Source organism: Diabrotica virgifera, chromosome 4 (assembly GCF_917563875.1).
Source record: "Diabrotica virgifera virgifera chromosome 4, PGI_DIABVI_V3a".
Lineage (NCBI taxonomy): Eukaryota > Metazoa > Arthropoda > Insecta > Coleoptera > Chrysomelidae > Diabrotica > Diabrotica virgifera.
Window position 1 is genome coordinate 102,917,671 of NC_065446.1, and position 26,665 is coordinate 102,944,335.

Sequence of the window (26,665 nt, forward strand, 5' to 3'; positions counted from 1 at the left end):
TATATCTGTTCCCAGATATCTAAACCTTGCTTCCTGTTTTATTATTTTCCCATCAATTCCGATTTTACATCGTAGTGGGTATTTAGATGTCCATTTGGTTTTTTCTGCTGATATTATCATATTGTATTTCTTGGCTGTTGTATTGAAGATGTGTGTCAATCTTTAGAGAGCGTTCTATCCATTTGGAGACCATTCTATCTATTTAATTTTTCGTTAGTATTCAACACTAGTTTCCCATTTGTATCTTTCAGTATTCCCCGATTTCTATTCTATTGTTTTGAGTTCATTCCGTTAAAACTATCATTTCTTCTCTAGCATTCTTCTATTTCTGCGCATTGTTCTTTTAACCATTCTTCTTTCACTCGCCTAATTTTGTATTTTATTTGTTTTTCCACTTTTTTCTACCTCTGATAATATTTATTTTTGTTTACGTCTTTCTTTATTAAATCTAAATTTTTCGCCGTAATCCATTGTTTCTTTTTGTATCTAGTTGAAATCGAAATTTCTTTTTGACTTTGATCTATGTATGTCTTTATTAATAGGTAACTATTTTGTATCCATGTCAGTATTTTGTTTCTTTAACATTCATTAATCGATTATTGATTTCAACTGTTCACTGAGCTAAGGCCGCCACTAATTAAAGATTATATTACTGACTGTGTATGTCAAAACGTCTTGTAGAAACGTATAAGGATAGTTTAAATGAAAACAATATATTTAATAATAAATAAATGTATTTACAATTGTAATGGCATATAATACATTCTAAAAATATGAATTTTGTTAGAAATATCGAAATAAATTAAAATTAACACAACTGAGTATTGTGCCATTGTCCTATTTCCTTCATTTACATGCCTTTAATCTAAGCAAAAACAAGTCCATCTGCGACGCTCTTGTAAATAAAGCGAACAGCACAATGACATCTAATTTCGTGACAATCAATATCAAAAAACAAATTTTAAAATAAATAAAATTCTTTAAATTCGTTCTTATGTCGTGTTCAACCATATTTGAACGTAAGATATTTGAAAAAATCTAAATTACTAATAATTTTTAAAACATACACACTAGGTTTTATACAGGGGTATGAATTCGTTTGGACGTTTCTAAAGATGATACAATTTATGGTTGTGGTTTGCTAAAAGTGTTAATTTTTGGTTGATAAAGTAGTTTTCGTTTTACTTAGCCTTTTTTTAAAGCTTAGTACAATTTACTGAATATAATAAGTATATCGAAAACTATACCCTGAATGTTCGCATCCAATAATATCCTTACAGTAAATTTCCGTACTGTAACAGTACTAGTTACGCCCATCCAAATGTTTAGCATGAAATGAGAGCAGATCCATTTCAAATATCACAAGGATTAACACAGGGTGATGGGCTGGCAATCCAGCATAGCTCCATGTTAAGAGCTCTTACAGAGTGCAGTATTGATTATAGGTACACAACCCATCTTCGGAATATATTATATAATAGCACAACTGTAGTGAGAATGTACTATGGCGACACAAACACATTTCCCTTGGAGAAGGGTATTAGTAAAGGACACCATCTCTCCTAAACTATTCACCGCTTTATTACAGAATGCTACGAGAAACAATAATTAGGCAGGGAAATATTGCAGTCAACAAAAATGAGGAGGAGGAAATGCGGAAAAGGATAATGCTTGATAATAAAGCATAGTTCTATAATTGTCGTAGGTGTTTGGATTCCAAGACATCTATAGGGAAGTAAAGTTCAACATATATAAAACCATTAAATGACCAATAGCAACATATGGCGCAGAAACATGGTTCATGACCATGACAGAAAAACAATAAACCTTATGAAACTTTTGAAAGAAAGATATTGAGAAGAATATTAGGACCGTTCTGCGACAATGGCATGTGAAGAATAAGATTCAATCGCCCGTTATATTAATATTACACAAAATTTTTTTGCAAAAATACAAAGATTGCGTTGGGCAAGTCACCTTATAAGAATGCACACAATAACAGGACACCTAGTAGAACGCTTAGTGGAATTATGGTGGGGCGTCGGCCGTAGGAAGACCAAGGAAGAGGTGGATAGACGAAGTGAGAACCGGTACTAAAGATATTGAGGAGATAACTGGAGGAGAGTAGGCAAGGAAAGAAATGCTTGGAGACGGATGCTGCGGGAGGCAGAGTCCGACTTGAACGAGAGAATAGTAAAAAATATAGTTAAATATGTTCGAAATAATCTCTGAAGGAACAGCAATCTCTAAGCAGGATCTTTAAGAAGTAACAGCAATTTGGACGAATCAGTGAGAACGGTCAACAAATAGAAACAGTAAAAACATATACCTACCTTGGTACGAACATCAATCAAAATTGGGACCATTCCCTAGAAATCAAATGTAGGATAGAGAAAGCAAGATATACATTTCAAAAAATGTCTAAGCTATTCAAATATCATGATTTATCAATACCCAGAATACACTCTAAACTGGATCTGGATATTAGTGACACTCAATATGGGTTCCGCAATGACATGGGTACCAGAGAGGCATTATTCTCCTTCAACGTGCTGACACAGAGATGTTTGGATGTTAACCATCCTCTTTACGTCTGTTTTATAGACTACAATAAAGCGTTTGATAAAATAAAGCGTGATCGACTCATGGAAATCCTAAAAAATAAAAACCTAGATGAAAGAGATTTAAGACTAATAACACACCTCTATTACAATCAGCGAGCAATAGTAAGAATTGAAAAGGAAACATCTGAAGAAATGGAAATAAAGAGAGGAGTCAGGCAAGGCTGCATACTATCACCTCTATTATTTAATGCTTATTCTGAAGAGGTAATGCGCGAAACTCTGGAAGAAGAAACAGTCGGCATAAGAGTAAATGGACTCTTAGTTAACATCAGATATGCAGATGATACAGTAATAATAGCCGATAGTTTACAAGACCTGCAAAGACTCATGAGTAAAATAGTAAGGTGTAGTAGGGAGTACGGACTCCCTCTCAATATCAAAAAGACGAAGTTTATGAAAATTAGTAAAAACAACCATAATACAAACGAAATCTTGATAGTAGAGGGCCAGCAGATCGAAAGAGTAAAAAAGTACACTTACCTAGGAACACTTATAACAGAAAATAATGACTACACTACAGAAATAAAAGTCAGAATCGAAAAAGCACGTTCTAATTTTATAAAAATGAAAAAGGTCCTATGTAGCAAAGATTTAACATTAGCTCTTAAAGTACGCCTAACAAAATGTTACGTCTACAGTGTACTATATTATGGAGTGGAATCATGGACGTTAAATGTAGAGATAATGAGACGACTTAACGCCTTTGAAATGTGGACCTATAGAAGAATTATGAGGGTTTCCTGGCTAGATAGAGTTACGAACAATGAAATACTGAGAAGAATAGGTAAAGAGAAGGAAGTTGAACTTACAATTAAAGAAAGAAAGCTACAGTATCTCGGACATCTGATGCGGGGCGAGAAGTATGGCATCCTACGACTCATAATGCAAGGAAAGATAGATGACAGAAGAAGCATCGTAAGAAGACGAATTTCATGGCTGAAGAACCTGAGAGAATGGTTTGGATGCAGCTCAAAACAACTATTTAGAGCTACTGCCTCAAAAATTAAAATAGCTATGATGATTGCCAACCTCCGTAGCGAAGATGGCACCTGAAGAAGAAGATCAATACCCATAAAAATCAGGTTACTACGATGTTAGATCTTTCCTATACTGTTGTAAGGAGTTGAGTGGTGGACTCTCACAGACGCCACCTCCAAGAAAATTGAGGCTTTCGAAATGTGGCTTTATCGTAGAATCCTGAAGATGTCTTATTGTCTTTCCACCTTTTCGGTGGCTTTCCAACGGATCTTCTGTTATATGGCTTGCTGTTTTTACAGATGTTGGCTAATCGATGTTCTATTGTACAGATTAGAATCTATCTGGTCCCATTCGGTTTACACGTTCGTTCCAGTTTTTCTTTCTTGTTTTTATCCACCTGTTAATATTTTGAATTTTGCATCGTTCTCGTATACTTCTGTTGCTTTATCTGTCTCTTAATGATATGCCCGCTATTGATCTTAAACTTCCATTTCGATATTGTTAATTTGTTGTTTTGTGGACGACAATAAAAAAAAGATTTGTTGACCACAATAAAAACAACCAAAATCGAATACTTCCGTTACATCATGAGAGAGATATGGACTGCTGCAACTAATCTTGCAAGGAAAAGTAGAAGGAAAACGAGGACCAGGAAGGCGAAGGATTTCCTGGCTGAAAAATATACGTACGTGGTTCAACACAACAACCATAAATATTTTCAGAGCAACATTGTGCAAGGTACAGATGGCCATGATGGTCGCCAACATCCGAAACGGATAAGCACTACAAGAAGAAGAAGATGTTGAAAATTAAGTCCGCAAAGATGAAAAACACAAACAACTTTTACTTTATGGAAACGACAGACAAAATAAGATTTGATAATGTGGATCAAAGAAATAGGCTTTGGTATATAACAATCAAAAGGAATTTTTGTTTCTTTAGTTTTAACTTTTAATAAATACTTAACAAAATGTAAAGTAAGAAAAAGAGAAATTTTTATATATTTGTACTTTTCAATAAACAATGTTTTTGTATCTTAAAAGCTTCGTAAAAGATCCAAAACATTTATTTTACATTAAAAATTTATGAAAGGTACTGAAAGGTATAAATAATAAATATAATAAAGAGGTGCAATAGATTTTGAAAAGGATTTTGACAAAGTTCGATATAACAAAATGCTAGAAGTATTGAAAACAGCTGGATTCGATCATAAAGATTTACAAATGTGGCAAGAATAAAGTTGAACAAGAACTGTGAGACAAGGCTACTACCGCCTTTACTCTTTAACTTGTATTCAGATGAAATATTTAAGTAAGTTTTAATGGAGACAACAGAAGGTATTATTGTTAGCTTATTGTTGGATAGCTTCGTGATGGCTAATTGAAGAGAAGACATTCAAAATCTAATGAACAAAATAAAACAAACCTGTGATCAGTATGGATTAAAACTCAACGTTAAGAAAATTAAATATATGACGGGTAACGAACAAAATTATATACAAGGTGACGGTATAAAATTCTAAGATGCCGTACTGGACAGAGCCGAGAATCTCTTGTATCTCGGCAGTAATATCAATAGGAGCTGGGTTCCAACCGTAGAAATTAGAAGCCGAATAGAACGGGCCCAAGCTACTTTTGTAAAAAATAAGGTACTTTACAGCCACGGTCTTAGTATTGATCTTCGCATTCGAATGACATATTGCTATATATTTCCAGCGCCACTGTATGGAGTGAAAGCGTGGACTCTAAGTGAGGCTATGTTTAAAAGCTTGGAAGCCTTTGATATGTGGGTATACACACGACTACTAAGAATGAGTTGGCGGTGTAACGACACAACTGGTTGGTAAAATAAAGAGACGCAAGCTGCAATACTTCGGTCAGATTATGAGACAGCCTGAAAAATATGAGTTTTTGGATCTGATTGTTTAATATAATGTAAGTGTTCCATGACTGTGACTGACAGAGATGACATGACATTGATGGGTGACATCTATCTGCCAGACACATGACATCATTGTTGTCATGATGTATCTTAAGTGATTTAATAAACCTTTAACATCCATCCCATCTTTTACTGTCCACCGTATATATAGTTAAAACATGGCGCAGTCAGCAGTTTTCAGGCAGTAAAGACCATATTGTTGGAGTTTCTAAAGTATAAGTCGTGGTAAGACAACATAACCTCAAATATGGCAGCGAATTTTGAAATGGGATCCGTGAAAATGCCTCCTGATTTTGATCTGCAGGGTCAAAACGTGGCAGCTGAATGGCGATCCTGGCGGACCACCTTTGATAACTATTTGGTTGCAACTGGTCAGTATGAATCTGCTGATTCTATTAAATTATCAATCCTAAGAAACATAATAGGAGTTGAATCAGCAAGGATTATGTCAAATTTCATCATCCCAGAAGAAGAGGTGAACAAATATAAATATATAGAATTGAAAAATATATGTGAATCCAAGAGTTAATGAGTGCTTTGAGAGATACAAGTTCTTAAATAGAGTTCAAAAAGAGGGTGAGCCCTTTGAACATTTTTTAACAGAGTGTAAGCACTTGGTGAAGACATGCAACTACAATGTTACTGAGGCAAACCAAAAATCTGAAGACAAAGCTTTACAGGACAAGATCGTAATGGGAATGAGAGACCCAGTAACGCGTGATGCACTATTGAGAATAGATCAGTTAACATTAGATAAAGCAGTACAATTTTGTCGCACAAGTGAGCAGAGTCAATACCAGAGTTTGCCTGACAATTTTGATGTTACCCCTAGTCTTCACAACAATGTTCATGATAATTTTAGACCTAGTAATAGACATAGTGACAACCTGACTAGTACTGCCTTACCTAATAATGCACACAGTGGTAGTCATGTTAACAGACCCAATAATAATAACATGTCCTAAACGTGTTCGAGTTTTGGACGGTCTGTAAAAGCACCCCAAATGCTTAACCTTTGAGGGGAAGATGTTTAATATAATGTAAGTGTTCCATGACTATGACTGACAGAGATGACATGACATTGATGGGTGACATCTATCTGCCAGACACAAGACCGGACACCATTGTTGTCCTTAGAAATAAAATTGTTGTCATGATGTATCTTAAGTGATTTAATAAACCTTTAACATCCATCCCATCTTTTACTGCCCATCGTATATATAGTTAAAACACTGATCATTCAGGGAAAGATCCAAGGTAAACGTGGTCCTGGTAGAATAAAAACATCATGCCTTAAAAATTTAAGACAATGGGACGAAAAATCGACCAATCATTATTTAGAGCTGATATCAATAAAATCACGATATCGAATACGGTAATTAACGTGATATCCAACTATCGATAATGATCATGGCACTAGAAAGAAGAAAAATATTTTTTTATTTTATGTTATCAGCGCCTTTCAAATGAATTAGGCACTGCAGATCCTTTTCAGGTTTTTTCTATCAAGCTCTTTCGATGTATCTAAGTGCTTTGTTGGTTATCTTTGGTTGTAAGGTAGGTATCCCATGATTAATGCCACAATTTAATTTATATGCTCCGTGAAGCCGAAAAGTAACACATTTATTATGACATACATACAAACTAGAACCATAAAATGCATCATCAAATGGCAGCTTTCAGCCTTTTTATTGAATTGCTCACTCAAGGAAGTCCAATTGAGGGATTCACTAAATATTTTGAACAACACATCAGCCTTATATCTACATCTATTCATCTTACTTCTGAAAACTTATTAAAAAACAATCTCTAGGAAACGTTCAACATAACATATAAAACTATTTTTAATTAATAAAGTTTTTGATTTATGCCAAACATATTAGAACAGTCTTAATAAAATTATTAATAAGAAGCTCGAACGGTTAAGAATTATTTAATTTCACAAACCTTGGGAGGATGACATCACAAAATTTTTAAAAATAGTTAAGCTGAGACAATTGGCCTTTCTTATACATATAGGTAAGGGCCCTAAATTACCTTTTCCCTTTAAAAAAAGATAATATACAAGGGCAATGTGAGAAGTTCTCGACATACTCCATAGATGGCACTACTACAATTAAAATTACTGTTGTGCTATATTAGTATATTAACTGCAAAACTAAAAAGCAAATTTGACTCTTTATGTTCATATTCAAGTGTTTATTTCTAAAGGCATAAAATGCCGGTTATACGATATTAGTGATAACATCATGTTATTTTTTTGAGGTTAGGTCCAACTTTAAAACAAGTGTTTTTTGTGATCTTATTAAAAATTTTTGTAATACATTCTCAAGACTCTTTCTTACAATTTAATTACAGAACCCACTTGTGGAGGAACTATTGCTATTTTAGTTATTTATTAAAGTAGTCATCAGGCTACATCGGTCCCTCCAACCACTACCCCCTGACGTGACAAGTCACAATCAAAACGTAAAATTGCCGCTTTTTCAATGCTTTTGAAGCTTTTTCCATCAAGGCATCCTGAGCAAAATAGTGTAACACGCGAGCAGTCGAACGATGTCTATCTCCCTTTACCATGCGATTACTTGCGTATGACAGACGAGCATAGCTAGACCACTCTAGTGATAGACAGATAATCTGTCAAACAAAGGTAGCTGATGAATATTGGCGTTAAAACCTATATCCACATAGCGGCTCATACCGTACATAGGCTTACCTTACCTAACCTTCTTATTATGTGTTCCGTGTCGAGCGGCCGTGGATTAACGGCATAATCGCTGGCCTCATACGCCAGTGCACGTGGGTTCGAGCTCTGCCAAACACAAACCATTTTCATTTCCAATAATGACACGAGCCGTCTCACCGTGCCTCGGAGAGCACGTTAAGCCGTCGGTCCCCCTGGGCTAGTGTACATCGGCACTAGTTACTTAAAACAGGGTTAAATATGTAAATGGCGCCGGAACTGTCCGAAAGGATCTCCCCGGAAAAAATGCCATACAGTATTATTATTATTATTATTATTATGTGTTCCGTGGTGGTGGGTGTTGACGGAAACGATTAAATGGAATTAAAATAAGTGTAAAAACAACGAACAGTAATATTTATTTATTTTTGGTTAAAAAGGCGTGCTTATATCTCGTAAGAGGGAATGTTATTCTTTGAGCCCAAAGAGGGTTGTATGACGGACCGATGCCTGCTGGAATTGTGTATCGACTGAACTGAAAATACACGTCTGTGGTTTTAAGTTAAAGACTAATTTATTGACATAAAGAGGCTGGCCCTAAGGGCTTGTTTTCATGTAGGCGGTTTACCAGCGGTTGACGCCGCGGTTAGCCGACGTTTGCATCGTACACATGAGAGCGATTGCCTGGCGGTCTCATTCCTCCCCTAATAAACTTACAACCGCCGCGGTTTGACGACGGATCGGTTGCATATGTACGATTCCATTTGTTTCTTGGCAACTCGAACCGCGGCGGTTGGGTTTTTCAGGTAAACCGCGGTGTCAAACGTTGGCAAACCGCCCTATCTGAACAAGGCCTTAGAAGCGTCTTCGAATGCATTTCAAAAGTGATTTATTAAGGTCTGATAAGGTAACTATTTAATGAGGAATGTGTTTCCCAGAAAAGAAAACATTAATTTTATATAATCTGGTTTTGTATTTTAGGAGCGAAACACATGTGAATTGTAAATTGTAAATGACCCATATTATTTTCGTTTAAAGAAAGTTAATATTTAAAATTAGCAATTAAAAAAATAATAAATGAAACGTGTCGCTATATATGTTTATGGCTTTTTCGGCACTTGTCTAGAGAATTTTTGACTCTTGACATATTACACATTTTTCAGCGATATAGGCTATTGATTATGTAGGTACTATAGAAAGGAACTACAACGTTAACTGGGTTTTATTATTTAATATGGTCAATGAATCTCTATATATGAAAAAACCGCGGAGTGCTACCATTTAAAGGGGTGCGTTTTTGAGAAATGGGTGAATTAGTCCCTGGGCACAGGTTACATTAGGGTGAGTTCTATGCACTTTTGGTACAAACATATCTACATATAAATTGTTCCTGGTTAAATTTCTTATCTAAATATCACTATTTGAAGTCAAAGATACTTTTTTTACAAAAATATATTCAAAAGAAAACGCACAAAGAAACCCAAAAGAAAGAAATTTTGTTTTTTGTCCCATAACTTTTGTCCACGGGGATATAGGTATAGACATTGCTTCACACAAAAAAAACTTACATATTTTCTCTTTAAAATGATCTTCGGTAGAGGTCATTAGGATTTACAGTTTTAGAAATATGATTTTTCAAAGTTCGCCACTCACAGCAATTTTGGGCAAAATTCCTTGTTATTTCGCAAATATTGTTCTGTAACTTTTTTCTACGTAACTTTAGGCATATGCAATGGTACATGTAAGTGGAATAGAAATCAATTACCTTTAAAATGTTCTACTGTATAATGTTGTACGACTTCTTTTAAAGAGGTTATCTTTTTCAAGATTCTATACTTTTAACGAGTTTCATATTTTTTTAGATTATTTTTTAATTTCCCATTATAACTTTTTTTTGTTCTACATTTACGTATATATTATACTAATAAAAAAGAAAGCTTATTCTGTTTACTTTAAAATGGTGTATTATAAAACATTCTAGGATTATTTTTGAATGAGATATGCTTTTTCAAAATGTAATAAGTACTTGCAACGATTTTTGATTTTAGAATTATTTTTTAAATTTCTCATTATAACTTTTTTATATGATTGTGTGTTATGATTGAATCTTATTTTTTATAGGTAATACTTTGGATCCATTGACTCGGCCGGGAAAACTTCAAAATATGGATTAATTCCAATATTTACTGTCAAAGCTCCTGCACCACAAGCTTTGCTTGAAAAAAAAAATAGCATGTAAATGTACCAAACGATGTACAAAAAACTGCGGTTGTAGGAAGATAGGAATTAGTTGTTCAATATTCTGCAAAGGGTGGGTGCACGTGCACGGGTACTAATTGTGGGAACTCTAAAATAACTGAGGTGTCAGACGAAGATATTGAAGCTAATGCTAACGAAGAGATGGACTTTGATTTTGAAATTTTTTTAAATGATAACGTTTAAATAATTTTAACTAAAGTGATGTTTTCTAAGACTAATGTTTATGTAATTTTTGTAAAAGAAATAATTTTAAATAATACAGGTAAAAAAATATCAAAGAATCACTCGATTTCCATTATTTAAATATAGATGATACACCCTTTTAAAGAACAGAAAATAAGCCCTCTTTGTTGAGCAATATATAGTATATTCATGTACAAGAAAAAAAGCTATAATGAGAAATTTAAAAAATAAACCTAAAATCAAAAATCGTTGCAAGTACTTATTACATCTTGAAAAATAATATCTTATTCAAAAATAATCCTAGAATTTTTTGTAATACACCATTTTAAAGTAAACAAAATAAGTTTTCTTTATTATAAAATATAATATATACCTAAATGTAAAAGAAAAAAGTTATAATGAGAAATTTCAAAAATAATCGTAAAAAATGTAAAAAATAATATCTATTTTTTATGTTAGGTATTATATAGTATATAATATATAATATAATATTATATTATATATACTATATATAATATAATATACATATAATATATGATATAATAATATTATTTTATTTTTATATTATATTATAAAAAATCGTTAAAAGTATAAAACCTTGAAAAACCATAATCTCTTTAAAAAAAGTCGTACAACGTTATACAGTAGACCATTTTAAAGGTAATTGATTTCTATTCCTATTACGTTTACCATTGCATATACCTAAAGTTACAGAGAAAAAAGTTATAGAACAATATTTGCGAAATAACAAGGAAAATTGCCCAAAATTGCTGTGAGTGGCGAAATATGAAAAATCATATTTCGAAAACTGTAAATCCTAATTACCTCTACTAAACAACATTTTAAAGAATAAATATGTAGGTTTCTTTTCTGTAAAGCAATGTCTATATCTATATCCTCGTGGACAAAAGTTATGGGACAAAAAACAAAATTTCTTTCTTTTGGGTTTCTTTGTGCGTTTTCTTTTGAATATATTTTTGTAAAAAAAGTATCATTGAGTTCAAATAGTGATATTTAGATAAGAAATTTAACCAGGAACAATTTTTATGTAGATATGTTTGTACCAAAAGTGCATAGAACTCACCCTAATGTAACCTGTGCCCTGGGACTAATTCACCCATTTCTCAAAAACGCACCCCTTCAAATGGTAGCACTCCGCGGTTTTTTCATATATAGATGTCCATTGACCATATGAAATAATAAAACCCCGTTAACGTTGTAGTTCCTTTTAGCTATCTTATTTTGAATATAATCAATAGCCTAATATACCAAGTGTCGAGAAAGCATCAAAAGTGACGAAATCCTAAAAAAATCATCACAATCATCGATTTCAGCTTGTGAACGTTTAACAGTAGTAAGTTTCACACATATTTATCAATTATTTACTTAAGAATATATTGGTGTATAGTACCTATTGGTTGCTTTGTCAGATGTAGCCAGGCACCCTAAATGCATCCCAGATCTTTTGCAAGCGGAAAATTAAGTAATCTGATGTCTAAATTATTAAATCCTACTGACTCGACAGATTTGACATTCTCCGACTTTCATATATTTCCAAAACTTCAAAAAATTATGTCTTGATATATTTTTGGATATGTTTTAAAGACAGTTTTACAGATCCGCACTTCACAGGAGGAATTTTGTTGTTAGAGAACTTGGTTGTTAGGAATTTGGTTGTTATTGAACAAAATGCAGCCAACAAAAATGACATTTTTTAAGCAACAAACTTATTTTTTCGCTATTAGTGCAAAGTAGAAAATTTCTCACTTTACCCTTTATATATTTTTTTCAATGTATCGCAGAATAAGTTTTTAAAAACCGAATACATAGATACCGGTATCATAAAACCAAAGGCTATTAAAGATTCTGAAGTTATTTTTTTAAGATATCACTTCTTTATTTGAGCGATGACAAGGAAAACGTGGATTACGCAGAAAAAGCATCCAATTTTGATGTCAGCTAATGTTATCTAAGGATCACTATTTTTACTAACAATTCGAACAATTTATAATCAGATCTTCACATCTACAAATTATATACAGAGTGCTCCAAATATTTTTATTGAGTATTAAACAGTTTTTTTCATAAAATTGTAATAGTTAGTAGGGACCTTAGACCTTCAAGCTTATCTTTTCAAAACAAGGCAAGCAAAAGTGGCGAGAATGTAGTCAAGAAGATAGAACCCAGAAGCTTGCGTAATCCGAAACGTTTACTATTTTGATATGGCAACAGGATGGAACCTTCAGATATCTTGCAGGACTTTGTTTCCAGTGAGTAAGTTACTAAAGCCGACCGTTGGAAAAATACAATTTTAAAAGTTTATAATAAAAGTGCTACATTGATATCTCTTGGACCAAGAGACCATAATTATGGTTAAGCGGTTTGGTACTTGCGTTGAATGATGCGGAAGTAATTGTTCCTCCTTATTCCTTTAGTCCTTGTCAGGTCGTGCCTACATATTGTTAGCTTGCTATCTCCATTGACTGGAATTCCGCGAAGAACTTGACACCCTGGCAGAACATAACGAAGTAAACTCATGGATGCCTGGATATCAAGGGATCGCTGGCAATGAGAAAGTTGACTAACTTTCTAGACAAGGATCAGCAACAAGAGACTTCGGTCCAGAACCGGCACTGGGCGTGCTCAAAAGAACAATCAGAGACCGATTAAGAGGCTGGATACGAAGACAACACAAAGAATACTGAGAAAAATTCCCACAGAAAGGCATGGGAAGAGATCTATATCTCAGGCATGCGCAAAAAGAACTGAAGAACTGCCCAAAATGAACAGGAATCAGCTCAAAATCACTACAGGTTTCCTAACTGGACATTTTCTAGTAAAAGGACACCTACACACGATATGACTATGCACTGGAGATCTCAGTTGCAGACAATTTGTGGAGACAGTCAGACATATATTGCGCGACTGCGAGGCACTGGATCTCAAGAGACAAGCAATATATGGAGACTGCAGACCAAGTTCGAAAGCATACGACACCAATCCAATGGACCTTTACAGGCTAGTGAAGGGCACTACTATATTGGATTGGGTGTCATGAGAATAAACGGAAGAAATCACAATAAGCTAAAAGGCTGTAGTGCGACCGGGGTGCATGCAAGGACGGTTTACAGAAAGAAAGAAAATCTCCATTGGCTGCGATCCTGATTGGGGGACGGCTTCATGTATGAATTTTTCCACTAGAGTCTTCATTTGGTCTTCCCATCGTGTTGGAGATCTTCTTCTTGGTCTTCGGTCTTCTACCTTTTCTTTTTCTACCAATACTTCTATAGTTCCAGTTCTTCTGGCTATGTGGTCGAAGCAATTTAGGTATTTTTATAGCCCGTCTGTAAGATTTACTTTTATAGCCCGTCTTTTATATGAAACTCTTTCAGAATTGACAAGTTGATTCTGTGTTCTGTCCAGGACACGCTTGTGATTCTTCTGACATTGCTATCTTCTCTCAAAACACATTACCTTAAAAAACTCTACTAATAACATTTTGAATACCATTGGTAGTTTGGAGTACATACAAATCTCAGTGAATATGATCTTCAGTATACTTAAAAACATATTGATAAAGATCCTACTGGCTGTCACGAATTTTAGTTGAAAAATGTTAAGTAATTTTCAATTAAATTCTTTGAAACACTGGTTAGATACAATTTATATAACACAAGGATAGGTAATTATCCCATAAACTCTTTCTACAAAACATTTTTTATTCTACTCTATTCATTTTTTATATATTACATGTTCACAGAAGTCTTTATTTTCAAAGACAACCAAAATTATGCTTTTCCCGCGTAACGACATATTTCATACACAGATACGCCACATTACTGATGACGTCACGCTATCATTTTTGACAGTTCCTATACACTACATATTATCCTTTTCTTCTTTGCGTGTTGAATTATTACTTTACCTTCTTTCACTACCTGTCATTTGTCATTTTTGACAGTTCCTATAAGTTATATCTTATCATTTTCTTCTTAGAGTATTGAACTATTACTTTACCTTGTTTTACTACTTGTATTTTCTATCCCCAGAACTATTTCAGGTCATGCTAAGCAAGTGTCAGTATGGCTTGTTGAACAAATGTCAGAATTCACCTGGCACGAGAATGCTATGTTATTATCTTCTATAGGGCTTTTCATCGATTGTCATTTGTTTCAAGCTTCTGTCATATGTTGTATAATCTGTGTATAATATTAATATACACGGATTATACGACATATGACAGAAGCTCGAAACAAATGACTGTGAATGAAAAGCCCTATTTTGTACAAATGTGATTGTTAGTTGAATTGAAAACAAGGCTCACTTGAAGTCCTTCGTTTGACCAATGAAAAGAAATGGTCGGTTAAAGAGCGCCAAGATTCCAAAGGCGTCAACAGACATTTTGCAAACTGAGGTCACTGGTATAATCAGTAAATTACTATTACACATTTTGTTAAATTTTTCTTACTTTTTCTTTATTCTTTTTCATTATTTGGGATAATTCATCTTCTTCGTCGGCTTTTTTTCCAATATAAATTCGTCGTTTTCGTCCTCTACATCACTCTATTCTCCCAGTCACCTTCTCTGAGGTCTCTATCTATCATATTGTTTCCTATTTTTCCATCTCATATCAGCCCATCTTCTTCCCGGCGGGTCCCTTTTGACCTTGGATTAATAATAAAATCAATGGATTAATAATAATGATCAATGGATTAATAATAAAATTATAACATTAAGGTTTCAAACGAAACTAATGTTTAGAAAACATAATTTAGATGTTTGGAAGCTTTCAAGCTGTTTATCAATATATCTAATTGACTCAAATTACTTGTTGTGGGATAAAAAATCGGTGCATTTAAAATTAAGATAGACCTAACCTTAAAATCGACAACGTGACGTCACTAATATGGCGTATTCGTTCTTGGAGGGAGGAAGGAGGACAGATAATCGTTTTAGGCAGTTGTGTTAATAGTGGGAGCTATTTCCAAATTGGCTACCGCTTGTAAACGGGCAGCATTGGCGTTGCAATCTGCTGGTGTGACTAATGGCATTGCAGATGCACTTTGAAAATTGATTTCTTCTAAATCTCGTTGCAGTTTGGATAGGGGTGCGCATTGTTGAACTACGGTTTGAATACTGTGTAAGACCTATAACAAAACAAACTATCAGAAATTAATAACAACATAATAATAATTAATTTATAACCTAATTAGAGTTGTGTCGAGGCTGTGTCGTGTTAGAGTAGTCTGTGGCATCCTATTCAAGATAAGAGAGGACACAAAGAAAACTAACGATGGTAGAAAAAAGAAACACGTCGATAAGCAGAAACTAAAAGAAGAAATCAGAGCAATGGAAAAATATCAACATGAAGAGGGATACGAAAAACTCAAAGAGCCGGCGAGAAGTTGCTGCCTACAAGGTAGAAGAATAAGCACTCGTCCATATTGTTGGACAGACAATATAAATGGAATAAGTTGAACTGTGACGAAAAGTCACTAGAGACAAAAAGAAGAACCAACTTGTGGAGAAAGAGACAGAGCTAAAAACTTTTAAAGAAAGAACTCGCAAAGGAAATAAACAATGAAAAGAAAAGCTGCTGGAAAGAAATGTGCGATAAATTCGAGGATGACATCTGAGCTGATCTATACAAGATACAAAAATCTCAAAGAAAGTTATATCCTCAAAATCGAAGAAAGCCTTAGAAGAGAGCTGACAGAAGAGCTATTTCCACAGAGAGAGATAATGAAAAACACACTTTGGCATGTAGAAACGTCGGTAGCATACGGCGATGTAGAAGAGCTGATGGTGGTGGGGAACGCACTGAAAGCTGGGAAAGCACCTGGACACAACAAAGTCCTATCAGAAATTGTACAGATAATCATAAAGGCAAAAACCCGTGGGTGAAAACAAGAAAGAAAGCCTTTTACTTATTCCAAACCTGGAAAAGTGATCGAGAAAGGGGGCTTATGCTTGGGCTTGCCAGGATGAGTGGTTTTAGATGGTAGGCATTAGCATAGTGGGCAAGACCCCAAAAAGAGGAATTGTTATTTGATGTACTCCATCTACCTTGAATCCAACTCACGCCAGGTACGATTCCCCTGGTACCTGCTTTCTTTAGAAGATTTCCACTCTCACACACAAAAAAAATCTGCGTCATAAATAATTACACTTTTATAAAAAAGAACTTTTTATCATAACACGTTTTCATTATTTATAGGACCCAATATAAAATTATAAACTATTTTGTTGTTTCAATTTCTATGTCATAAAATAATTTTGTAATCGACTTTAAACTCATATAATAAATCAAAGAAAATGTTTAACACACAACTTTAAGGGAAATATTGGAAATTATTTATTCATCAAAATATATTTCATAAAATTTTATGTCTATTGCCTACTTAGTTTTCAAAAAATTTAATTTGGAATTCCAGATCCACTACGAGGTGATAATATGGCATTTTGAGTAAGCAAACAAGCAATTTGATTCAACCCAGTCTGTGAGACTTGTTCACTCCTAAAAATGACGCCCGGGTGCAACAATTCATTGGAGCGAGGTGTATTAATTCGTGTCATACAGTAATCACTCCACCACGCTCCAATGATCCAGACCATCCCTTTCCCTCTTATAGCCCCTGTAGGTGGATTACTAAAGGAGTTGGGGATATTCGTCGGCGCAAGAGTAATGTTACGAGCTAACATTAATGTCGAAAAAGGACTAGTTAATGGGGCTATGGGTAACATTGTTGAGATTGTGTGGCCTCTATATCGCCGTGATCAAATGTATGCGATATATCCACAAACAACATATTTAATCATCAAATGTCAAAATGCTTAAAAATTAAGACAAAAAAGTTATGCAATAAAATAACCGTTGACCTAACCAAAATGGACGCATATGACTGGTACTAGAATGTCGCAATTGAGGAAATCGATTTATCTTTAGAAGATAAATAAACGTACCAGTTTTCGTTTTTCTAAATAGAAGCGCTCTGGAGAAATTTAAGAAAAACTAATTCCAAGACGCCATCTTTAAAGAGCTCTAGCTCCCTTAAAACTCGATATATCCATATAATAGCAGTTAAATATTGCATTGTTAACTAGTTCTGAGCTATTCTGAAAATTTTGAGGTGCCTAGGTAGCCTAGAAGTATGTTTAAAATGGATTACAAAATTTGCCAGACATAGTGACAAATACCAAGCCAAGTATATAAAAACGTTTTAAAATGACATGGATTCAATGCCAGTTATTTGTGTTTATGTATACCTTTTATCACAAGATTAGGAAATAAAGTAAACTACTCTTTATTTACTTACAACAGAATAATATTGACATCAGTCAATTAATAATTAGGTATTTTATAAACTAATAATGATATATGAGGCGGAAACATGGATTGTGCAAAAGAAACATGAATCAATGATAAACGCGACCGAGATGAAATATATTATGAGAATAATAGCTGGAGTTACGAAATTTGAAAGATTTCGAAATGAAGATATAAGGAGAGAGCTGGAGCAAGAACCGATAATGAGGAAGATCGAAAACATACAATTGAACTGGTTTGGCCATATAGAGCGAATGGAGCAAAAGAGACTAATAAAGAAGGTACATAAACCCAAAACGGGAAGCAAAAGAAAAAGGGGAAGACCGAGGAAGACATGGATGGACCAAACCCATGATATAGGTGAAAAGAGAGACATGAAGAACCTGGCCACCAATAGAAGTGCATGGAAGAAATGGATAAGAGGCGGAACCCTACATCCGAGACCCTGAAGGATACTAAGGATTATGAGAAAGAAGATAAACTAATAATTTACCTCTAAGGCGTGATCGATTGCATCGTATTGTTTCTTAGATTCGTTTACAGCTTCTTTTAAACTCTCTGTCAGAACTTGCCTACTGGCCAGAAATTCCTGCGTTAATTCATTCAGATGTTTCTCTTTCTCGCTCAACTGTTCCTTAAGTATTGGTATCTAAAATAAACAAATTACAACATTAGAAAGTTGGAAGAAAATTACTTGTAGGTAGAATTTAAGATTACGTTTATATGGGATCTAATGAAAAGTCTCTGAAGTTTTGAATTCTGATATCAGTGGCTCTTTGGACAATTGGTAGGCAACAAATAGGCAACTGAAAAATAAGTTTTGTCTCCCTTTACTATTCTTCTTTGAACTTGTGGTTCTTCTATTCCATCCTTGCTTCATGGAACTCCCAGATATGTGAAACTTTCTGCAGTTTCAATATCGTCCTCTAATTTATTCAACTGTCACTGTTTCCCCTAGCTTAGCTCTTGCCTGTACTAGCTTTTTTGTTTTTAGAATATTTTAGCCCGGTCTCTTTTGTCCCTGTTTTTAGTTGTAAATATATCTCTGCCGCCTCTTCCGTTTTGCGAGGCGTAATACTGATGTCGTCGGCATAGGCGGCAACCTGTAATGATTTATTTGTTAAGAGATTAGCTCTTCCTATATTCAATTGTCTTCTCACATATTCGAGAGACAGGTTAAATAGTGTCGGTGCCAGCCCGTCTCCTTGCTTTAATTCTTTAACTATTTAAAAGTTCACAAGGAAGAACTTCCTGCAGCTAGCTGCATACCATTAAGTACAAGTAAATTTAATGAAATATATGTTTCTTTATAAAAGGTATATTTATTTAAAAACCCTTAAAAGGGCTACAAATATTACAGCACGTTTTCACTCTCTAAAAAGAGCATCATCAGTGTTACAGGCTTAACACGCCGAGCCACCCAAAAATACAGAGGTTAAAACCTTTTAAATGTTGACTAAATGTCTTACATTGTAAAATTAATTATGAAATCCAAAGGATGGATATACTCCCGAAGGGTAAGGCCCTAGGGCACTATATTGAGTTGCCATGCACCGCTCTCAATGTGAAGACTTAATATTTTCACTTAGCAACCCACGTGCCTCGTGGGAGTCATATAGTGCCCTAGGGCCTTATCCTTAGGGATTATATGCATCCTTTGGATTTCATAATTAATTTTACAATTTACGGCATTTAGTAAAATCCACGAGGAAAATAAACTTCCTGTAGCTGGCTATATACCATAAATAACAAAAATACCAGGTTTTTGTAAAAGGTATATTTTAAAATACCCTAAATAAGGGTCGCAATACAAAACGTTTTCGGATTAAGAAATTTATCATCAGTGGTTAAAAGCCCTAAAATTAAGTATAACCTAATTAATTGAGATAAAAGTTAAAATATTGACAGAGGTTTTAAAAAACAAGAGGCCATACTTACAAAAATTGCATGCCTGAGCCACCAAAATGTATTGGGTAAAAACCCTTTAAATGTAAAGGATTTAGTTGTTTTACATATTTATATAAAATTCATGTGATGTCGAAGATATGCCTGGATGTTACCCAGGGCAACACAGGACTCTTCCCACGTGGTTGGAATTATTTTTTTTTTTTTTTGAGAAAACCTCACATATTGGATTTCAATGGCCAACTGACAACTGAATTCAAGAGCAACCCAAAATGACATTAAGAACTGTCAATGTAACCTAGTTATATTATTACTTCAGCCACAACGTTTAAAGTTAAATAAGTTTAATATTTAAGATAAAAAACAGTATCAAATTTACATAATATGTTTGAGTTAAAGTTGTTCGAAAAAAGATGAAAATTTTTTTCTTTGAAGTAATCCATTAATTAAGTATTCAAATAGGAAAATAAAATGTTTACGTTACTAGAAGTTATGCAGTCAACAATACCAATAGATGTTGTATTAGTGGTATGAAATCAATACAATTAGACAAATAATGGGAAAGGCCTTATACGTATAGACGTCTGGGAACACAAAAATGTATGTAATGTGTACAATTCTAAGAGTATTAATTGAAGGATAATTGTTTGATCACTGATAACTTGCTTAGAAGTTGACCCAACATAAATTGGATAAAGATGGAAAAAGTAATATGATAATTATAGAAATAGTGTTTTTTGCATCTGACTGAAAATGAGACTAGAGTAGCTTGATGAAACTAAGTCCTCCAGAGACCTGACATCAAATTGGTTGTAAATGAAATGATCATAAAAATATGGGGGGCGTTGAAGGGTATGAAAAATCTGACGGAGTATGTTGTCATATTGGACCATGAAAGATGTGTAGTGTGTTGATATGATAAAAGAGTTATCTAATCGATAAGCTATGAGATTGTAAACATTTAGTAAACATTTAAAAGGTTTTATCCTCTGTATTTTTGGGTGGCTCGGCTGTTAAGCCTGTAACCCTGATGATGGCTCTTTTTAGAGAGCGAAAACGTGTTTTTAAATAAATATACCTTTTATAAAGAAACATTTTTTATTAAATTTACATTTAAAAGTTCTCAATGAGCTCATTTTGTATTTTGACAGTTGCTGTTGACGAGTCCATTGTTGCTTTTACTATAAGTTTATTCGCCTTCAAGATGAGCTAAGACGCCAGTTTCAGACGCTTGATTCGTGGGTTTTTCGTGTCGTTGCAGTGTCGTTGGTTAGAAATTAATTTATTCTATATTATAAATTAATTTCTAACCAATGACAAGCTGCGACGACACGAAAAACTCACGAATCAGGCGTCTGAAACTGGCGTCTTAGCTCATCTTGAAAGCGAATGGACTCCCGTCGGATGAATTTTTGAGGGATGTTAAAGCTATCTAATATTTGATATAACTTGTGTCTATCAATTGAGTTGTAGGCCTGTTTGAAATCTGAATGAATGAATGAATGAATATGTTGTGAACATCAATGTAGTATTTCCACGATTTGTTTCACTGTGAGATCAACAGTATTACAAAAATTTGGTGCAAAACATCAGAGCGCATCCTCATGATCCAGTCAACTGAGTGACTATTCTCCTTCATTTCTTCAGGTTAAAATCCCTTTTGTAATCTTTTACGATATTTTCTTCAAATATCTTATGACCAAAGCCTCAAAAATCTGTTTAGGTCTGTTCCCCGCGATCCTGTTTGGAATCGATCCTCCAAAAATAACACAATCTACCCTGGAAGACGAAGAGTGGATGATATGACACAGAGACATCAAAAAGTATAATTTAGATTGAATATTTTAATACCAAATAAGCTACCTACTCTAAGATATCTAATGTAAATTAACTATAAATGCCTTCGTAAAATATTATTTTCATTACCTCATTTTGTGTAGAAACAAGTCTTCCTAAAATATCAGGAGAAGGAGGCTCTCCAGTCTTTTCCCATTTCTTAATTTCTTGACTGACTTCATCCTCTTTTATTTTGTTTGCCATTTCGGCTTTGGAAAGAGCTGTTGATAACTCACAAACATCTTGGTTTAATTTCTAAAAGTAAGAAACATTAAAAAGGGTTTAGATATACAGAACAGAGTGGGCCAAAGAAGACAGTTCACCTCGATATTTGGCAGTATTTGTTAGATTTTAAGGAAATGAAGAAACATGTCGATTTTTGATCTAAGGGAGACACATTTTTACGGTACATACATCTGTCATTTGTCAACCCCCTCCCTTCTACTGTCCCACCCCTTATTTTTAAATAGGGAATAAGGGTCGTGTGCTAGCTCATTTGAAAGCTTATTCAATTCTCTCTTCAGTAATACTAACATTTACATAATTATTTATACAGGGTGTCCAAGAAAAATTATTTTGAATTAAATTAATTGACACAAAAAAGAATGTATGTAATTTATTTAACTCAAAATAGATTCTACTGCTGACATAAAACATAAAAAAATGTTTATTTGATAAATAAACATTGTTTGTTGCTTAAATTCAATATTCAACCTACGAGGAGACAGATGGGTGGCAGCTTGAACTTTCAAATTAAGCGAAAAGCAATGTTTATTTATCAAAAAACATTTTTTTCTGTTTTGTGACAGCAGTAGAATGTATTTTGAATTAAATAAATTACATACATTCTTCTTTTTGTGTCAATTAATTTGATTAAAATATTTTTTTCTTGGACACCCTGTATAAATAATTATGTTAATGTTTATATTACTGAATAGAGAATTGAATAACCTTTCAAATCAGCTAGCACACGACCCCTATTCCATATTGAAAAAAGGGGTGAGAGAAGTGGAAGGGAGGGGGTTGACAAATGACAGATGCATGTACCGTAAAAATGTGTTTCCCTTAGATCAACAATTGACCTGTTTCGTCATTTCCTTAAAATCCAATAAATACTGCCAAATATCGAGGTGAACTGTTTTCTTTGGCCCACACTGTATATTCTTTCTACATTTACTTCATTGAAAAATCAATTTTACTTAAAATAACAGTTTGCAATATATAGATGCAATAATATTCTACTTATTACCTCGACTTCTTCCCTTTGTTTGTTCAACTCTCCTTTTAAGTTATCCATTTCGGTATTCTTCTTTGACATTTGTGCCATCAGTTCCTTTACTTCACTCTTCAGTCTGGCTCCAAGAACTTCCCAATCTTTGAGTTGCTTCACAACCACTTTGTTCGTCTCTTTTTGTTTATCAACTTGCTCCAACAGATTATCCCTCTGTTCTTGCAGTTCATTCATGCAGTCTTCATTCTCCATTTGTATTATTCTAATCACTTTCAACAGTCTGAAAATTTATTCATTTTTTTATTATACATTTGTTAAGCAGATATCAATTTAATAAGTAATGGAAAATGAAATAAATAAATAGACTTACTCACAATCACTTTTATTTTGCCACAGACGATCGGTTTCACTTTCTTTAATATACAAAGCATCATCAGGTCCCCTGTGCAGCAAAATTAAATAATGTTGTTACAAGGAATATTCTTCTATTGGTATCATTTAATTTTGCGGCACCCGAGACCTGATGATGCTTTGTATATTATAGAAAGCGAAACCGGTCGTATGAGGTAAAATAAAAGTGATTGTGAAGTATATTTATTTATTTCATTTTCCAATACTTGAAATAGTCCAGAGAAATAAGGTTTTTGTCGGGACACTTGAGCAGCCAGGTTGCAAATGGTTTTTTTGGATACTATATACCTAATACATTATAAATACAAAAATGCCCGTCACAGTTCGGACGAGAACTTTAGTTATTAACAAATAAGTGCCAAAAATGGCAGTTTTTTCGTTTAAATCGCTACAGGTAAAAATAGGGTAATATCTTGTTTAGAGTGTTCATCTTTTAGTAGATGAGCGAAGGTTCAAAATGGCAGTTTTTGAATTTTGGTCCGATCATTTATTGCTTCGCTAATTTCAAAATAAGACTAAAATTTCTAAAATAAAAAATTTGCTATAAATTTTGCGAAAATTAACTTAAGACTTAAGACAACCAGTACATATCATGCACAAAAAATTTCAAAACGATTCGTCAATTAGTTTAAATATTATTCAATTTGTTTATCCAAAAGAGCTTTTTTTGCAATGTTATTGTTCAAAAAATAATAATGACACAGCAACTCTATGGAAAGCATATGAAAGAAGAACACTTATATTTTCCAAGCATTTAAAAAAATCTATAAAAAGTCAATTTTATCATTCCGAAAATATTTTACTAAAGTAGAGTAATTTTTTGCTTAAAAACAATTAAAAAAGCTTTTTTATTATTTACTGTAGAGTAAATCTACTTTGGGATTTCAAAAGCTGGTATTTTTACACGAATTTTCAAAAAAAAACTTTTTGTCTAGGTTAATTGCGGTCAAAGTTAGACACTCTTATTATTTAATTCACAGTTACTTCTATATACATAAAATTCTCCTGTAACAGTGTTAGTTACCATACTCCTCCGAAACGGCTTGAACGATTTTTATGAAATTTTACACGCAAATCCTGTAGGACTGAAAATAGGTTCTAATCTATTTTTCACGCCCATAAATTTTAAGGGGGGTTGCCCCATTGACATTTTTTAAATTTTTTTGGACAAAATTGTCTACCTTCATTTTCTATGGTGTAGAATTAAAAAATACATACAACCCTTAATTTTCACTCTTCTATCACCAACAGTGGCGTGCTGGAACTTTTCAAGCGGCCCGGTGATTTTATAGAAAAGCGGCCTCCCATCATCATTTTACCTTCTATTATCAGAATTTTTTATTCGTTATTTATAAAACAAAAATACCAAAATATAAATTATTTTTAAATCAAACATAAGACTTTGAATTCAATGAAATTTTTTAAGATTTGCTATATTTTTTATTTAGGATTATTTATATTATCACCTATCATCACATATCACATAAAATATACATAGTTTCAAAAGTTATGCATTACCTAAAATTATGCTCATTTTCATAGTTGATTTTTTCGTGAACAGATTAACGGATTTCGCTATTTTTTTTACTATTTTAGATTTTTCTTTGGTATTTACCCAGTTGGGCAAAGGTTTACTCAAACTTCTTTTTTTTTAACTTATACCGGGTAGAAGAAAAGATATGTTTTTCTGATGTTAAGTTTGAACTACCCTGTAGGGAGGACAGGAGGACAAGGACAAGTGTTGATATACATCGAAATCGTATTGTAGTCTTATATTTTATGAACATTTTGTTTTTTGAATGTCCCTGATATCTTTAGAAACATAGAAAATGGACGGTTTAATTCGTTAACATGACATGTTTTATCTGAAACAAAACTAAATTAACAATAAAAAATAACAGCTAACAAACCTTTAAAAACAGAGAGGCATATAACGTTAACAATTCTGGTCGAAACCTTAAGATATATTTATCGACCAAGTGAGCGGCATGCACAGCGCAACATAAGAGAGACGAGATTGTTTAATAGAGGCTCTGTGATGTTTTGGGGTGGATATTGTTTGAGAGTGAGTACGGATTTTGTGTCTACGTGGAGGCTCTTTAAATAGCGAGGGGTACATTGCGCATATTTTCTTTATTTGAACACTTTGTTCCTTTCGCACTATATATAGAAAATAATTTCATATTAGTGTATGATAAGACACAACCTCCTCACGTGTCGCATGTCATCAGTTAAAACACATATTAAAGAGTAAAATCGTCTAGTTTCTTTGTTATTAAAGATATCAGAGAAACTAAAAAAATAAAATGTTCACAAAATATGGGACTACAACATAACTTCGATGTATACCTACCCACCCTTGTACGTTTTCCTTCCTACAACTTCCTGAAACTTTTGTTTCAGTTAAAACACATGTTAAAGAATAAAACCGTCTATGTTCCTTGTTTCTAAATATATCAGTGATATTCAAAACAAAATGTTTTTGAAATATTTTCGTAATATTATTCGATTAGAAATAAAAAAAATGTTTGTTACATCTAAAATCTTTTGGGAAAAAATCTTATTTGAGCGGCCTCAAGAGGCCGCAGCCTCTCGGTGATTGCACCGATTCATTTATATGGCCAGCACGCCACTGATCACCAACCCCTATTTTTTAATAGCCATGTATATATTTGCATCTATAAAATTCTTTTGTCACACTGTTAGTTGCCATACTTCTCCGAGACCGCTTGACCGATTGTTATGAAATTATATATGTATATTCGCCAGGTCTTAGAATCGGTCGTAATATATTTTTCATATTCCTGAGTGAAAAGGGGAGTTCCCCCTAACATTTTGCAATATTAGGTAGGGATATGTGTACATAACGTACTCTACGAGACTACGAGTACATACAAATTAAAAAATTATAATCAAAATCCATCAACAAGCTCCGGAGATATTAATTGCAGCATATGTTTGAAGAATCAATTTCATTTTTTGAGTGCACGGATTTTAATAATTATTCCCCTCCACCGACCACGAATCGATTTCGTTAGGACGTAATTTTTAAAGCATTATTAACCACTTTATTGAAGTTCAAAGTTTAGTCAAACTTTACACATACATAAACTATACACCTTGAACTTCAAAATGGCGCTAGTTAGGTTGCTTAATTTTTATAAACAAAGTAGCTGTGAATTAAATAAAAAAAGTGGCTAATTTTGGCCCTGATTAACCTAGGCGAAAAGGTTTTTTTTTTGAAAATTCGTGTAAAAATACCAGCTTTCCAAATCCCAAAGTAGTTT

At 33.6% G+C, this 26,665-nt stretch overlaps 1 protein-coding gene across 3 annotated transcripts in view; it reads right to left on the reverse strand.

Annotated features, from left to right (window-relative positions):
• Positions 1–13,810: 13,810 nt before the first annotated feature.
• The window catches only part of LOC114326705 (putative leucine-rich repeat-containing protein DDB_G0290503), a 314,365-nt gene continuing 301,510 nt past the window's right edge, over positions 13,811–26,665 (reverse strand). For 2 of the 3 annotated variants that reach the window (XM_028275124.2, XM_028275125.2), the window contains exons 7-10: positions 22,986–23,247; positions 21,827–21,991; positions 18,489–18,644; positions 13,811–15,815 (exon numbers count right to left, since the gene is read on the reverse strand). In XM_028275124.2, coding sequence (XP_028130925.1) covers positions 15,621–15,815; positions 18,489–18,644; positions 21,827–21,991; positions 22,986–23,247 — 778 coding nt within the window. In that variant the 3' untranslated portion in view covers positions 13,811–15,620. The remainder of the gene's footprint in view (positions 15,816–18,488; positions 18,645–21,826; positions 21,992–22,985; positions 23,248–26,665) is intronic. The other variant, XR_007697490.1, reaches the window with a different exon arrangement.